This window comes from Rhodnius prolixus, unplaced genomic scaffold (genome assembly GCF_049639745.1).
Source record: "Rhodnius prolixus isolate KJV_2025 unplaced genomic scaffold, Rpr scaffold_4, whole genome shotgun sequence".
NCBI lineage: Eukaryota > Metazoa > Arthropoda > Insecta > Hemiptera > Reduviidae > Rhodnius > Rhodnius prolixus.
The window spans coordinates 44,984,248-44,999,625 of record NW_027411614.1 but is presented as its reverse complement, the minus strand read 5'-3'; the positions used below and the strand labels follow the sequence as shown (position 1 = coordinate 44,999,625).

The 15,378-nt window shown below is 31.4% G+C and overlaps 2 protein-coding genes across 2 annotated transcripts in view; one reads left to right on the top strand and one right to left on the bottom strand.

The window, feature by feature from the left end:
• The window catches only part of Piezo (piezo type mechanosensitive ion channel component), an 82,980-nt gene extending 75,872 nt beyond the window's left edge, over positions 1–7,108 (bottom strand). The window contains exons 1-2 of the mRNA XM_074130878.1: positions 6,920–7,108; positions 6,766–6,838 (exon numbers count right to left, since the gene is read on the bottom strand). Of these exons, the coding sequence (XP_073986979.1) occupies positions 6,766–6,829 (64 nt within the window). The 5' untranslated portion in view covers positions 6,830–6,838; positions 6,920–7,108. The remainder of the gene's footprint in view (positions 1–6,765; positions 6,839–6,919) is intronic.
• Positions 7,109–7,216: 108 nt separating this feature from the next.
• LOC141455651 (uncharacterized) lies at positions 7,217–14,778 on the top strand. Its single transcript, XM_074130879.1, has 18 exons — positions 7,217–7,350; positions 7,447–7,709; positions 7,824–8,168; positions 8,265–8,534; positions 8,608–8,834; positions 9,296–9,654; positions 9,746–9,930; positions 10,528–10,743; positions 10,837–11,096; positions 11,314–11,583; positions 11,659–11,801; positions 11,886–12,127; positions 12,479–12,739; positions 12,830–13,051; positions 13,194–13,439; positions 13,517–13,788; positions 13,919–14,030; positions 14,306–14,778. Exons 1-18 carry the CDS (start codon positions 7,320–7,322, stop codon positions 14,459–14,461), a joined length of 4,080 nt encoding a protein of 1,359 aa, XP_073986980.1. The 5' UTR covers positions 7,217–7,319; the 3' UTR covers positions 14,462–14,778.
• Positions 14,779–15,378: the final 600 nt, after the last annotated feature.

Sequence of the window (15,378 nt, the reverse complement as noted above, 5' to 3'; positions counted from 1 at the left end):
CTTAGAGAGAGAACGAGATCAAAAAACTAGGTTGAAGCTGCAGAAGAATATTGTTGAAATATACTTTCCAGAAACGAGGCCCTGTCTGGTGCAGCAACAGCGGATCAGTTAGATGCAAAAGCTACAAGAGGCTTGTGAAAAATTATGAAAATGACAGACACATGCCTGTCTATTAGACTGCAAACCGTAACCTTAATAAATAAGATGAAAAAATAACTGCCAGTTTCAGTCATGACAAACTTTATTATGCCAAACTTTCGACCTAGAGACTAGGGTCATCTTCAGAGCTGTGGAACATATTTTACAGTCAAGTGTTAACAATAATTATATTAAAATGAATATGTATAAGGCCACGTAATTTACAAAATTATTTACCTAATTTTTTTTCCATCCTATTTAAACTATGAATCAGCCACCAAAAATAATGAACAGTAACTAATACTAAGATTGCTGAACTAACAAACAAATAATTATGCAAAAAAATAAATTTAACAAAATGGTATTAAATGATAAAAATAACTTACTGCAAATATTAGCGCATAAAAAAACTTATCTACTGCAATGTCTTCTTTTAAATACTAAATTATCAGTCTTATTTATAGTAAGTACTACACAATTTTTAAGTCAATCGTTTAAACTCATTTTTTTCCAACTAACATACATTTTTTCTGTTTATGAAGTATGAGTAAAGTTAACCCATCCCTCTGATGTGCCGCCTCAATAGGCTGTACTAATGTAACAACTATGTCATTTAAGAACATGAAAGAAGTGTTCACTGGGCTTTAAAAAAACATTTTTTGCAATTTTCTTCAAAGACATCAAACGGTTTAACTTGAACAAAGCACATATTGGGCTTATCTATTTGAGAGGACTTCTCTTTTTTGAGAGAGGGAAAGAGAGAACATTGATATTTTTAGTGGGGTTCAAAGGAGCTGTGGTATTTTGCTTTTTGAACCCTTTGTATTATAAAATAGACGCGAACAATCTTTTTCGTACGAATAGATAATTACAATAAAGTTTAATTACGCAAACTACGGTGAGAGACAGTCATAACAGAGGATTTATAATAATCCATAAATAAAATATAAATATAATCCATAAATAACCATAAATTGATCCATATTTATAGCTCATTTTTAAAAAGCTATTTGCGTCAAATATGTCTTCCATAATAATAACTCATCAAAGTGATAATGAAAAATTCCATTCTTAAATATATGAATGATAAGACAAGTTTGTTTTTTAAAATCGATATTTTGGTTAGAAGTAAGTTTAAAGAAGTGAGTTAGTAATTAGAGAGCAGATGTTACAGAGATCGTAGTACACGCAAACCATGGCTGATAGATCTATATCTCTCTGGACATGATGAACGGTGTAGCCACAATATTTGGATCATATAAGCCGCCTCCACACTGCTGCCCTCAATCTCAAGAAGATAAATGATACGACAGCGGCCAGAGTAATACAAGAAGATGAATTGCATTATTACATTCGATACATTCCTACCAACATTACGTCGCCAATTTTTTTTTTGGGGGGGGGAGTTAATGCCAACCCCTTTTCTCTGTACCCGTAAGAACCCCCCATCACTAATTCAATAAATTAAATTTAAGTAAAGAATAATAGGAATTAACTTTCTTGCTCAAACCCAAAATTTATCACTTTATCTTCTTTGGAGGTGTCACAGAGATACGCTAAACTAAGTATAGATTGGGGTTTTTTATTCAGGGATTTTACAGCTACCTAAGTTTAGACACCGTGGAGGACCTCTTTGGTGTTTTGTTAGCCTAATTCAGTGGCGAATATCCTGTTCCGAGATAATACACCTCCTTTTTGCGGATTTTGAGCGAGATAGGTAGTTACCACAGGTCTTCATCATGTGACATGATTACAAAAATAGACTACAGAAGATACTCACAGAGTGGGGACTCATATAGTAGGAGCTGTGCCAAGAATTGATAGCTCTTGTTAGGAGATGTAGGAGCCGTCACAAAAAACTTAAATGAAAAAAAAATCTGTTATTTAAACTTAATTAAGGTCCAAAAAGTATATTTATTAATTAATATTGTTCATTCATTTTTACAGTTTCTAAAACTGTACATTATAATTAAGAAATATAGTAGATCCTTCCCAGATCTATCCTAAACCGAATTCTGAAAGATTTGTTTAAAACTCAAAATTTTAGGCATCTACTTATCGCTCCAACTTCTATTTGTGTTATAGAAGCGTAAATAATGCTGAAATGTGTTAGTGTTCTTAATCTAATTTTTGCAAGAACGATGTTGATCAATAAGAGTACAATGAGTATACAAAGTTAAAAGGAAATCGTCAAATCTGTTCAAGAGGAAATCTTAAAAAAAAGTAAAAAAATCCATTAATTAAGAAAAGGAAGACTTCCTGTACAAGGATTTTAATCGATAAGTAGCAATCAGGTCATGTTTTTTTTGAGATATTTCGTTCAGACACAACTACAACAAACTCTGTTTCGAACATTGTGACTTTAAACAAATTGTTTAGCAAAACAATTTGACTCGAGTAAATACTTGCAATTTCTAGTCATGAGAGAGTACAAACTGAAATAGTGCTGGTCACTATTAAAGGCAAACGAATATATTTCTCAGTTGGTAAAATGGGTCCAATTCAATACCAAGATGAGAGACTATCTCCAGTCTGATTATATTTCAAGATTACATTCCTAAACAGTGAACATAGTATGTGTGGAGGTCCTTTATCTAACACTGCTGTATCAAATTAGTATCATAATTATATTTAACACAACATATTTCTTTAAAATGCATTCATCAAATTGTAAATAATTAATGTAATTCATTAAAACGAATAAATGGATTCATCTTATATTTTGGCTAAATCTGTTATTCTAGCTCCATTACGCATGGTTATAAATTGAACGTTTTTTAAAACTCAAATATATTAAATCAAGTTTAAACAGTAGTTAACAATTTTCCGTTTGCAGAACCGTACAATATTCTAAAATAGCAGGAAAACCTTTTCTCTTCCACAGAATGCTAAAAAAAATTACCCTAGACAAAATTATTCAAATATAATAGATCTATGTTTAGTTAGTACACCAAGCAAGCGCAAACCAAATCGAAGAAACCATTTTCAAAAAATCTCAAAAACAGAAAAAAAAAAATTAGGAAAACTAGTACTTTTCCTATTGAATAATTTTCTTCAAATTCAGGACTGTTTATAATAAAAATAACCTTTCATAATTGTATCTTAATTGAGAGCACCGTATGTAAAGTTGAAATTCCACTTTAGAGGGATGTCCACCCATCTGTTCACTTCTAGCAATGCTTTTAAGCTAATTTTCCTTAACAAATGCATCAAAAGTTGTAGACCTACGTCAGTGCAACGAGGGTACGATTAAAAAACAAAAAAGGAAAAGAATAGGAGTTATTTACGAGAAAATGCTTAAAAATGCTCAAGTTCAAGATCACTATTGCAAAAATTTTGACAACTACGCTAAAGTTAGTTTCCTGAAGGAATAAAATAGAAAAAATTAAGCTTCCCGAGATTTTGAGTCATTTTGTGCACATTCAAATAAACCATTTTCTAAAAATCCATTACTGAAACTGAACAATTAGACAAATATAAAGATGAGAATAAAACTGAAACTGAAATTGAAATAAAATTTATCGTAACAATTACATGAACAAGCCAATCATAGAGCTGTTACAGTTAAGGATGTGACAATGTATTCGCGTGACACCCTTTTCCATTTGCAATGATAAGGTAGGATGCAAATACGTACATACCACTCACATAACCACACACATATTAATCAAATATTCCCTTGACGTGAAATAATAATCAGACAAATGTAAATGTCCACTTGTCATACTTCATAAAAAATAAAATAAATTTATAAAGCTAATAGACAATCTAGAAACATCCAAATAGTATGAAATAAAAAAAATAATTAAAACTATGAATATAATTTAAACTAAGTAAGCGTCTATTTTTTTTTTTCAGGAATAAAACTGAAAAAACTTCTTTGTAAAACTTAAACTGCTTAAGTTTGGGGTTAGAACCTCAAACTTCATTAATATTTTTACAACACATAAAAAGCATCATTATCTCCCACTCACTAAGTCCGCACTCATAACTACCAAAAATGATTAACTTACAATCAACAATATTTCACTGAAGCAGAAATTGAAAAAAAAAACTGACTATACATTTTTCGAAATTGAGTCTCGGAGACAAATTTAATTCTTAATAATGCTTGAGTTTTGTAAACTATTAAATTGGAATAACAAATTCAGTTAGGTGCAACTTTTCATTTTATAAATACTCAATTAACACTAAGAATAAGGGAAAGTAAAAAAATAGTTAGTAAAATCCAAAATGAAAGAAATGTTTTACAATTAAAAATAATCTAGGTGTAACAGCGAGCGGCATCAACCAAGATGCCGATGAAAGAATAACATTTGAGAACCTTTACATAAAGTGGGCCTATTAAGAGACGAAATAATTGGACAGTGGGCGTTACTACTCTTTCATCTAAAAAGGCCATACCAGAAAGTGACAGTTATGAAAAGTTATAATGACCTCTCTCAATCTACGCTAGTAGGCCACTTGCCAAAATGTATGATACAACTTTTAAAAAGGCCATTAAGAAGTAATCAACAAAGCATAGGAGGAGTCGGCGGATTTATTACAGTAATTTTAATTAATTTATTTAAAAAATCTAATTAACTAAAAGGTTCAAAGAAACTTTTCTCTAGCTTGAGTTGGTTTTTAATATTTATTAAATTTTATTCTTATTATCGGGTGAAGAATAATTTAGAACAAATGACGGAAATAGAAAAACAATATATATTATTAGTGAATGAATCGCACGATGCCTGAAGTGGCTACTAATGCCGTTAAAAATACTATCGTCTCATAAATCGTAATAAGTTGTAAGAATTAGGCTAAAAAAAATCTGTTTGAGAGATAGAAATGTAAGCAGACTTGAAGTTCAACAACCATCGATATCACCTCATGTTCACTTCACAGGGCCTACGGATTTGCAGACTAATTTTGCGTGTTGGCATAAGAGGTTGTTTACCTTTATCGGGCAATCTTCCCAGCACAAATTCTTTCTTGCAGGAGATGATGATAAAGCTGGTAATATTTCTAGTCTAGGATGGAATAATTTAGCAAAAACAGGATAAGGCAAAATTCTAACAAGATCTTCATCAGAAGTTCATATTATGAGGGTGGAAAATGATGTAAAATAATCATACAATTACTACCAGCAATTCCGCACCAAGTTGGGATATCCTAAAACATGATAATGCCTGTATCATGCAAACATGACTAAATTAGCAGTACAGGGCATGCACTAGCAGATACTTCTCCATCCGGACTAACCGCTGTTGATATCATCCCTCTTCGACTGTCATCTTTTTTCGCTTTATCTAATAACTGTCGACAAACCCTTCAAATTTGAGATTATCTTCAAAGCAAAACCAGCACGTATTCCTGAAAAATTTGACCCCATTCTTCGAAATCTTAGGACACCATAGTTAACAATGAAGAGGAATACATAGTTGAGTAATTCTCCATCTAATTCTCAGATAATAAATTATTATGGTAAAAAAAAGCAACTCAAGCAGATTCTAACTTATAACCAAAGATACAACCTTCATTATATGAGTGATAGGCTATCAATTCTTTATTCCATACTGACATATACAGGATATATTATATGCACGTATTTGTTTCCGAAACCAATCCCTGCAACACATCCTTTGTTCTAAAGACATTCTGGTTAATAAACTTAAAGATTAAATTCCTCGAAAGCTAGCTGCATTTTACTGTCACAGAACTGTTTAGTAAAACGTCCATTTTCGAAATACGCAATAAAACTTACATTGAGTGTACTTGTACTACAGTGTAGTCACTTTTGTAAATAGAATACATTGTGCAGCCGGTGTTAACAATCCAATTTTTCAAGGCAATAGACATCAATAGACAACAGCGCGAAATGTTTGCTCTAAATTTGTATCCTATTTTTCATAATCAATCTCTAGATTAATGTTAATTATCTTCTGGCTATAGAGTTTTTTAATTTAACTAATATTAAAGGGAAAGAATATTTCAAAAGAAACAGGCATAATATTCCAATATCGTGGGTCTTTCTAATCAAACTTTCATTGTTTTCTTTGATTATCGATCTACCTAAACGCAGCATGAATGAATTAAAACAACACGGAAACTGTTTTGATTTTTAATTATTTACTCTCCTCCCTAAACAAACCGGCTCAACTGAGTATACTAGTCTATCTACAGTGAAAGTAACAAAATTAATGTTATCGTATATCTAAAAATTATCTTAATTTGATGAAAGATATTTTTTGTCTTAAATCTTAACATCATGTACTTTTCACTTGCAACTCTATTCATGTACTATCAGATATGCTTCACTTAAGAGATTAGGAAATGTTCCGAAGGCAATTAAAATTTAAATTACTTCTCATACTTATATTTTACTTAAGAATTTTCAAAATTTTAAATAATTGATTACTTCATTTGTAAAAGAGTACAACGCAATAGACTGAACTATCCGTTACATTTTGGATGTGATTACTATCAGACGCGGAATTTGTGACAATTGGCTTAGGATTATGGTATTTAAAGTCAGATATTTTACTATCGCAATCAAGTATTGTAGAATGTTTCTGAGAGATGGCAATGATGTCAACAGTTTTAAAATTGTAGTTATTTTTAATGTGAGATAAAATAAAAACTTACCAGCTACCAGAGCTAAAGGTAGGAGAATCCTTTGTAAAAGAAGAGAAATTAACCACCGCGTCATGTTTTTCTCCTAAAATAGGTCACTTATTAATAAAGCTGATCTTCTAAATAGTAATAATTCATTAAATGCTAAACAAAAAAAGAAACACACCTTTCTCACTAAGTTTCTTCAAAATTATTTGACACTTTGCGAGCAGTTCACATTATTAAGTTGTTATTAAGACACTTTAAAAATAATTTTTCTCATAACAATAAACGTGATTCCATTATGAGAGTATATTTAATTCATAATAATGGTATTAACATAATGAAATAATATTTAAAAAAAAAAAAAAACAGCTACGATACCCGGCTTTTACAGTTTACAGCCCGAAGTTTACACCATCACTACCTATATGTGAATGACACTATTAGCTACTCACAAACAGCTGGAAATCGTCGCGAAGAAACGTGCAATCGATTGGTATCGAACTAACTCAGTATAATGGTGCTCAATCGATTTAAAAAGTTAAGAACGGTTATAAAATTTATAACCTATTTAAAGATTGAGAATGGCGGTGACGGCAGTTAGTTTGAGCACACGTGAGTTATTACATTTATGTATATTTTATATTGACAGGCTTAAATTTTGATATTTTTTTTCACATTTTTTGAATATATTTTATAACGTTGTTTCAGAACTCAGTAATAAATTAAAAGATGAAGATGTACCTCTTGAACAACGTTTGGATGTGGCCAAAATTGTATTTACTTCGACAACAGTTCCTATTTTGCAAAAGGAAGAAATTATTTTGGAACACTTGATATCCAGTTTCAATTCAAATGAAAATATAGCTTGTAAACATCTAATTTTAAAAACTATTCACTCATGTTTGTGTAGTCAAAGAATGCAATTTTTTGTTGGTATTATCCGTCCAAGTGTCATTAGTGATCTTTTAAAGGTAAGTTTTTGGTTTTATTGTACTTTTTTTTACCGAACAATCCAGTGATGTGATGAGACTTTGCCTTTTCTGCTATCCTCAATTGATAATTACTGGTCATAATTTTATTTATAGATCTTAGGATCCATTAAAGATCATGAAGAACTTAAAATCTGCCTAGTTGACAGTATAATTAAAGTACTTAGTAACAAATATTTTCAAAGATTATTCGCATGCGATATAACAGAGCTTTGTGAACTGATGAGCAAATTATTGAATAGTGCTACGATTAATATCAAAGATAAGTGCATTGAAGCTATTGGCCTTTTTCTTTTTATCAATAAAATGAGTTTATTAAAGGAAGATATGAGAATTCGTTTTATACAGGAAGTTTTTGTACCTGTTTGTTATGCGTGGACAGCGACTGGTGACGATGATAACTTTAGATTTCGTGAAAAGATTATTCAGTGCGTTATCCAGGTAACTTATTCATTTTTGTTTTACTTTAGAGCAGTAACCGTTTGCCAAATAATTAATTTTTTACTACAACCTTTTTTTTCTCCTGTTTTCTTTCAGGTAGTTCTGTTTGAATCAAGCTTCGTAAACGAATTGCTGAAGAAACCAGCTACTGAGGCTATTCATAAATGTGATAATAAAATGTGGTTGGCTGCAAACAAAATAAACAAACTTTCTTCTGAATGTAAAGTCCAAGTAGTATCCGCCTGTTATACAAGCTTATTAAGGGCCTTTATTGCTAAGAAGGTGATCCCTGGTGAGGAAGATTATAAACTTCTCTTCAATTTATTTGAACATTTAGCTAAACAATTGGGATTAACAGTTGATAAGGTACTTTTTAAAGAAAAAATGTAGCATCACTGTAGAGGGTAATGTATAACATGGTATTTGTTTTTTTCCTAAGGTGAGATCAGTGTCAATTCATCCAATAGAAGGTTGGGAAACAGATGGTACATTTAGAATCATATCTGACATGATAAAAGTACTTGATGAGGCTAAGATCCCCTTAAAAATGGACTTTGAAGGATACTCTCTCGAGACTTGGATGATAAGTCTAGTTATTGGAATGACAAGCATAAACTTGACAACTTTGACACCGGCTCTTCTTGATATGGTCGAGGCAGCATTCAGGTTATTTCCGATTTATAACACTTTTATTTTTTAATCTTCAGATTACTTTGTTTTTTATATTTTAGAGTAACTTTTGGTGAGTCATTGTTGCAATTCTCTTGTAAGATAATGGTAGAAGCCCTTTAATTAACTGCTCATCAAAAAATAAAGCATTGGAAGTATATTTAGATATGGGTAAGCATTTGATAAGCATCCGTTATATGCTATCTCCCATTCACGGGCTTGTAGCATTTATAAGCTAGGTGGGAAGTATTCTCTTTCACTATTTCCTTGACAGCATGTGTGTAATATTTAAACCAATTATCTTTTCAATATAAATTCTATGATTATAGAAAATTCAATAACAAATTGTGATTAAAAAGTAGTGGGAGTGTTCTTACCAGATTTTCTTTTTTATTTAATCAGTCTCTTGGTAGTAGCAAAAAGGTAAAAATCTAGAAATAATTGGATGATTCTTTCAGATTAAATCCTCTTATCATAGAACCTTGCGCTGACATAACCGTGCAGATTATGCTGAGACCTAAAACAATGGAAGTACAAGAGTCATATAAACGTATGATGTTGGCAGCGATTGATGGGGCGCACCAAGTAAAACGTCTACAGAAATTTATATCGTTTCTACTTGCCGGTATACGTCCAAACTTGATGGCTAGGTGTGAAGATAGTCTTGTAGTTGACGAAGTAATACCGGCAGAAGTTGGTGAAGCATTCTCAACAGCTGTTGAAACTTTTACCAATGTTCAAGCACTGTCCACCATGAAAGCTCTACTTTTCCACCTGGAATCAGACAGTTTAGCGCATGCTGAAGCGTCTTGTATTGGTAGGTGATATGCAATAGGATATTAATAGATTTGAATTTATTCTACTTGTACTTAATTGTTCATAACTTTGTTTTTTTTGGACTATTTTAGATAACACGCTCGTCATAAACACAGAAATTATAGTTGTTCTAATGACTAAATTAATATTTGGTGTTAAATATGCTGATCACAGTGTACCTGACGTTACTAAAGCTAAATTTAAAAGTCAGCTAGAAGATTTAAGCAATTTACTCAGGAAATTTGGAGAAATTAGCGAAATATACCAGAGAACGCATGTAGGTGATATCATGCTTCATAAATTAACTTCAAATAAGTTCATTGTTCAATTGATAGGATCGATTTATTGAATGGATACTTTGATATTGTCTAAAATGCGGATTCAACCAAAAATTCCTTAAATATTAATATTTTCGCATACTGCGTAAAATTAAGTTCACTGAGTGTTTTCGAAGTAAAGGTGATTGGAAATTATCAGGTTAAATACCATTCCGCTCTATCTTCCTGATACAGAACACCACTGATTACCATATTTCTATCCTCTAGGTCTTCTATAAATGGTTACCAAATTGCTGCTACGAACAGAATGGATACTTCCCAAATACTTCATCTCAATCTTAATATGACATCTTCAGTTATAATATAATAACTCTGAATAATCGTATTTTATCCTGTAGAAGACAATAAATTTGCCAAAACATCGGAGTAAAAAGTTCATTAAAATACTTCTTTTTTTTTTACTAAGTTTTGTTTTAATTTGTTTCTAATCATGGATTTTAACTTTAATCTACTTGCAATTAGTGTTGTAATTTTAGTGTGAAATAATATATTATCATTGCTATTGTTACAATATACAATCTGGTAATGCATTGCAGAATGATCGTTTACTGAGAAGTTACATGCAACTCTGTCACACCTACGGAGAGATTCAACTATTATTTGAAGAATACGAAGGATCACAAATGAAGCCGTTGACAAATTTTGATTTAAAACCTACCAATCTTTGTTATGTCCATCCGTATTTTACACCTGATCAGTGGCTATACAAAAAAGTCATGGCACACGAAGGATGTTTGGCTAAAAATGAGATGGTAAGTGTTAACACCCCCCCCCCCCCCCACACACAAACACACTGTATTTGTTAAGACCGATCTTTCTTTCTTTCTTAAAACATTACTTTGCAGTTGCAACTGTTGGTGCAGAAAATATCGGCTGTAGCTCAGATAGAGGTTGGTACTGAAGGACCTGGAAGTCAAGCAGCTAGATATCTTCTTGAAATGGCTGATCTTGAATGGATGTGGTCACATGTAGTAGCACTAGCGCCGTTGTTTCAAGCAATGGAATTAGATAATTTAATAAAAAGACTGGTGAAATCATGTAAAAACGATCAGTCTCGATGGAAAACTCTTATAAATAAAAATGGTGATCACTTTTTGGAAAACAGGTAAAATAATCATTTTTAGTCTGTTCTTTGTTTTCTCGTACTCTTGCTGCACGTAAGAATTGTGATTGTGTCATAATTTTAAATTGAGTTTTTACCAAATAGTGGCAGAACTAACTCTTTCTTATCGCTTAATAAGAAAACGTTAAAAATGAACATGAATTTTTCAACTTTATTCTACAACAGCAACTGCAATCATTTCTGTTGTAAATTTTTATAGGCAACTTGTCCTTGCGACCGGCGTACGACTTCTACAAAGAGCTGGTAAAATCATCAGTCATTCATCACAAGTTCATTCTCTGACGTCCGAAGTAATGTCTCATTTAATGGTCGATCAAATGTTAGAGTATGAATTATCAAATTTAATCACAGAAGATTTGGAATTAGCCCTCCAGCTGGACACAGCGGCGAAGATCATGGCCTCACTGGTTGAAGCTACTGTTGTAGTGAAAAAAGAAGATGAGATTTCAATTAAGATTCCTCACCAAAGGTAAAGATATCGGCTTTAAAGTATTGTTGTTGTTTTTTTTTATGTGCTTCTTTGATTAACATAATATTGTTTCAGTTATTTTGAAGTGGTGAAAATGTTACCGTTACATCATTTTTCACTACCAAATCAAAGTTGTATTTTGCTCTCTATCATCTCGTTATTATATGATCTACCAACAGATGATGTTATTGATATTCACCTATTAGATGTATTGTACAGTAAGTTAGTTATTCAATCAATTTCTGTGTGAAATTAGAAGTTAGAAAACCAGCAAACAGTTCTAATGTCGATTATTTCTTAAGATATCCTAGATGGCCCTCAGAAACACAGTTATAAATTACTTGGCCATTTGGATCCTGGTTTATTAATTAGATTTCTAAATGTACGAGCTAAAAATTATCCAAATCTAAAGGAACTTATAAGCAGTATCTGCAGTACAGCTGTGAATGATCGTGATACAGCAAAACTATTACTGAAATCTGTTAGTAAACCTGATAAGGATACGTTATGGATTACAATTTTGGCTATACAAGCATTGAAAAAGGTAAAATTATTTTTATTTTAATAACTTTTGATTGAAAACATTTACCCTAGAAAATTCATGTGTTGTACGACCCTAACATTTCTAAAATATTAATAAGAATTTAATAATGTGTAAAATTAAAAATTTGAAGAAAATGGGTCAATCTTAGGTACCTATTTATTAGAGTTTTGAGCTTTTTTCATTATTTTCTCGTGTTGGGTCGTGTTTTCCTCTCCACTCTACTACTTTCATTGGAAGTGAATATGTTTGATGTTTAACAATCATTTGTATACAAATTTTACTTTTCAAGAAAATTACATCAATAACTGTTAAGAGAAAGTAAAGTGAGTAATTTACTTCTGGTCTGTACAGATGAAGAAAATTAGTGAACATGAAAACAATGAAGATGATGATGAAGAAGAAGAAGATATGCCTCCGCGAAAGAAACCTTTGAATAAAAAGGAATGTGTAAACAGTCTGGCTGCGTTAGCAGTAACAATATTGCTGGAAGAAGTGCCCAGTCTACAGTTACTTCCAGATTATGCTGTCATACTTAAACATGAACTAGGAAATAAATCTTTAGGAAAACTGGATCTTCTTTTGACTAAATTGAAGGAGTATTCAGAAATAGCTGTAAGCATGATGGTTTATTTATCTAAAAGCATTGATAGTTTTTGTTTGTATGTGAATATTATTATTACAATTATTATTTTTTTTTTTTAGATTAAAGATTATACATCTAGCGGAGGAGGTCTAATTAAAGTGATGATGTGCCATAGACATGAACTCGGCGAACACTTTCCTAAAGTATTGGTTAATCTTGCTTGGACTCATCTTTTAAATGAAACAGAAACTAGTCCGTCCGAATCCATATCGCAGTTAGTGTTTACATCTTCAAATGATGAAGAATTCGAATTTATCATTAAAGAGTTGTTACTGAGGACGGTAAGCTTATATTTCATTTCGTCATTGATTAATAATAGATACTAGTTTAATGGAAAAGTTTTCTGCTTTCTTGAGAGTAAGAAAAGAAAATTGAAAAATTCAATAGTAAACATTAAAAAAAATAATGCACTTTTGTTTCTAGATATCTGAGGTGAAACGTGCAATTGAAACAGAACAATGCAGTGGTTTAGAAAGAGCATTAACTTTATGGGGTTATTTAATTCAAAATCCAATTGCTTATAAAAAGAATAAATTAAGAATAGAAGGTCTTGTCAATCTGGTAAACCCAGTTACTGATTTAATTACAAATTGGTCTACAGAAAATGCATGTTTAGATTCTGTGGCTCCACTTTTAGGATTTTACTGCACGCTGACACCACTTCTTTGGGTAAGTTCCATTTAGTCAGTGTGTGTTTTTTTCTGTTTTTAATTATCATGGTTAAAGATAGCTTATAATTTGTTTAGATGGAGTTAAGACCAGTTTTGATAGATACAATTCTATTATCATTAAGTGCAGTACCGTTGACAGACACCAATTCAGTTGCATTGATTTCAAGATTGAATCTAGTAGTGGATACGTTGTTCTCTTTATATTTATTCAGAACTTCCTTAGTGCTGGACCGACTTCCAGCAATTCTACAAAGATATAGAAGTTGTTTATTTGCTTTAGCTCCTCTTGCAGAAGTCTCTTTGGAAAATGTTGATTCTGTGATGACTGTTGCTGGAAAATTAGAAAGGTGAGTCACCAATTTTTACATCTAATTTAATGTTTAGGCTATTGCCCTTCTTTAGACTGTGAAAATGTGCCCTTTCATGAATTTCCATATGTTTCGTTGATTTAACTATTTCACCCATTTTTTATTTTAGAGTGGCTAGGACTATGGTGAAAAGAGCTAAAGACTTTACAAGAGTTGCTCCATACATTGTGGCTGATGTTGTGGGCATATTTGGGAAATTCCAGATACACGTAGATGTCAAGGTGAGGAAATTGTTGGTACAAAATTAATTTTGCCCATGGGCGAAGTGAATTAGCCTAGTTGTGCTGTGCCTATGCCCAAAAAAAGAAACATTTGCAGAGAAAAAACTGAGAGGGTTGATATGTGCGCACATTTTGCACTTTAATACTGAAGTGTATTTTCTGGATTTTCATAGTATTCACAGATGCCTCATAGTTTTTTTTCTTACCTATAATTCCTCTTATTTAGAATTTAATTCTTTTTATTTTATTTTTTTAAATAATTTATTTAATTTCAGAACATTTACACTAACATCATTTATGCATTCCTACCAATTTGTGATTCACACGCGATCACTTATCTAAAATCAGTACTACCTCTGGCATCCAAGGAACTTTTCAAGAATATCTATGTAAATTATAATAAACATCATAGATACGTAGGCAAAATCTAAGAATTTCGATTTTTTTTTAATTGAATATTCTTGCGAGTCCAAATTTGACTGTAATCAAGAGTTAATTAAAGTTGTTACCTGTAATGGAATTTTGTCGTATCTGAAATAATTTTCATCATTCCATTACAATTAAAAAATATTAATTATCACTCACTTGGTTATATATTTTGTTATTATCAATTGCGTATTAGTGATAAGATATTTCCGTTATGAAAAATGTTCATTTTTTACAATTGCAGTAACTACATTAAACCAGCATTTGAAATATTAGTTTGTATAAGTAGCATGTAAATTTTTTTTAAATTCCTATTTTAGTATTTAAATGTATATAAAATGTTAAATTGTATAAATAAACTTTTGGTTTTGTTTATTTAAGCGTTTTCTATGTATATTATTTGACCAATTTTATTTATTTCGCTATTAAGGAAGTAAAAAAAAAAAAAAAAAATTACAAAATAAACCATTAGCGTATAACCTAATTTGAAAACTGTAGTTCAAAAAGGCCAATCTACCAAAGTTCTTAATAACATTAAGTACCAACATGATTAACCGAAAAATTCCTGGGAGAAACGAAATTTATAGTGGAAATTAAACAGAAAGCCCTTGAGGAAGTCAAAAGGAAGTGGTTATGAGCGTAGAATGGAAGAGATCTCTCGGTTCGTTGCCACGCCAGGAACGCACCCAGAATTTTCTTTTTTTCAGGAGGTGGTTTGAGAAGTAAATGCATTACTTTTTGCATTTTAGAACTGTTTTTTTCCTTAGAATACAACACTCACTTTCTTAATAAGATTATTTATAAAATAATACATGATTTCTAATACCCATCAAACAAAATTAATAATTAAGCCAATACCTATAGATTGAGGTTCGACTGCTACAAGACAAAAGAAAGGGTAAACCGGTATATACGGTCGCTA

Coding starts and splice junctions, on each gene's coding strand:
- LOC141455651 (XM_074130879.1), top strand. CDS start 7,320: ATGGCGGTGACGGCAGTTAGTTTGAGCACAC. Junction 11,802..11,885: donor CCTATTAGATGTATTGTACA/GTAAGTTAGTTA, acceptor TTATTTCTTAAG/ATATCCTAGATGGCCCTCAG. Junction 14,031..14,305: donor AGATACACGTAGATGTCAAG/GTGAGGAAATTG, acceptor ATTTAATTTCAG/AACATTTACACTAACATCAT.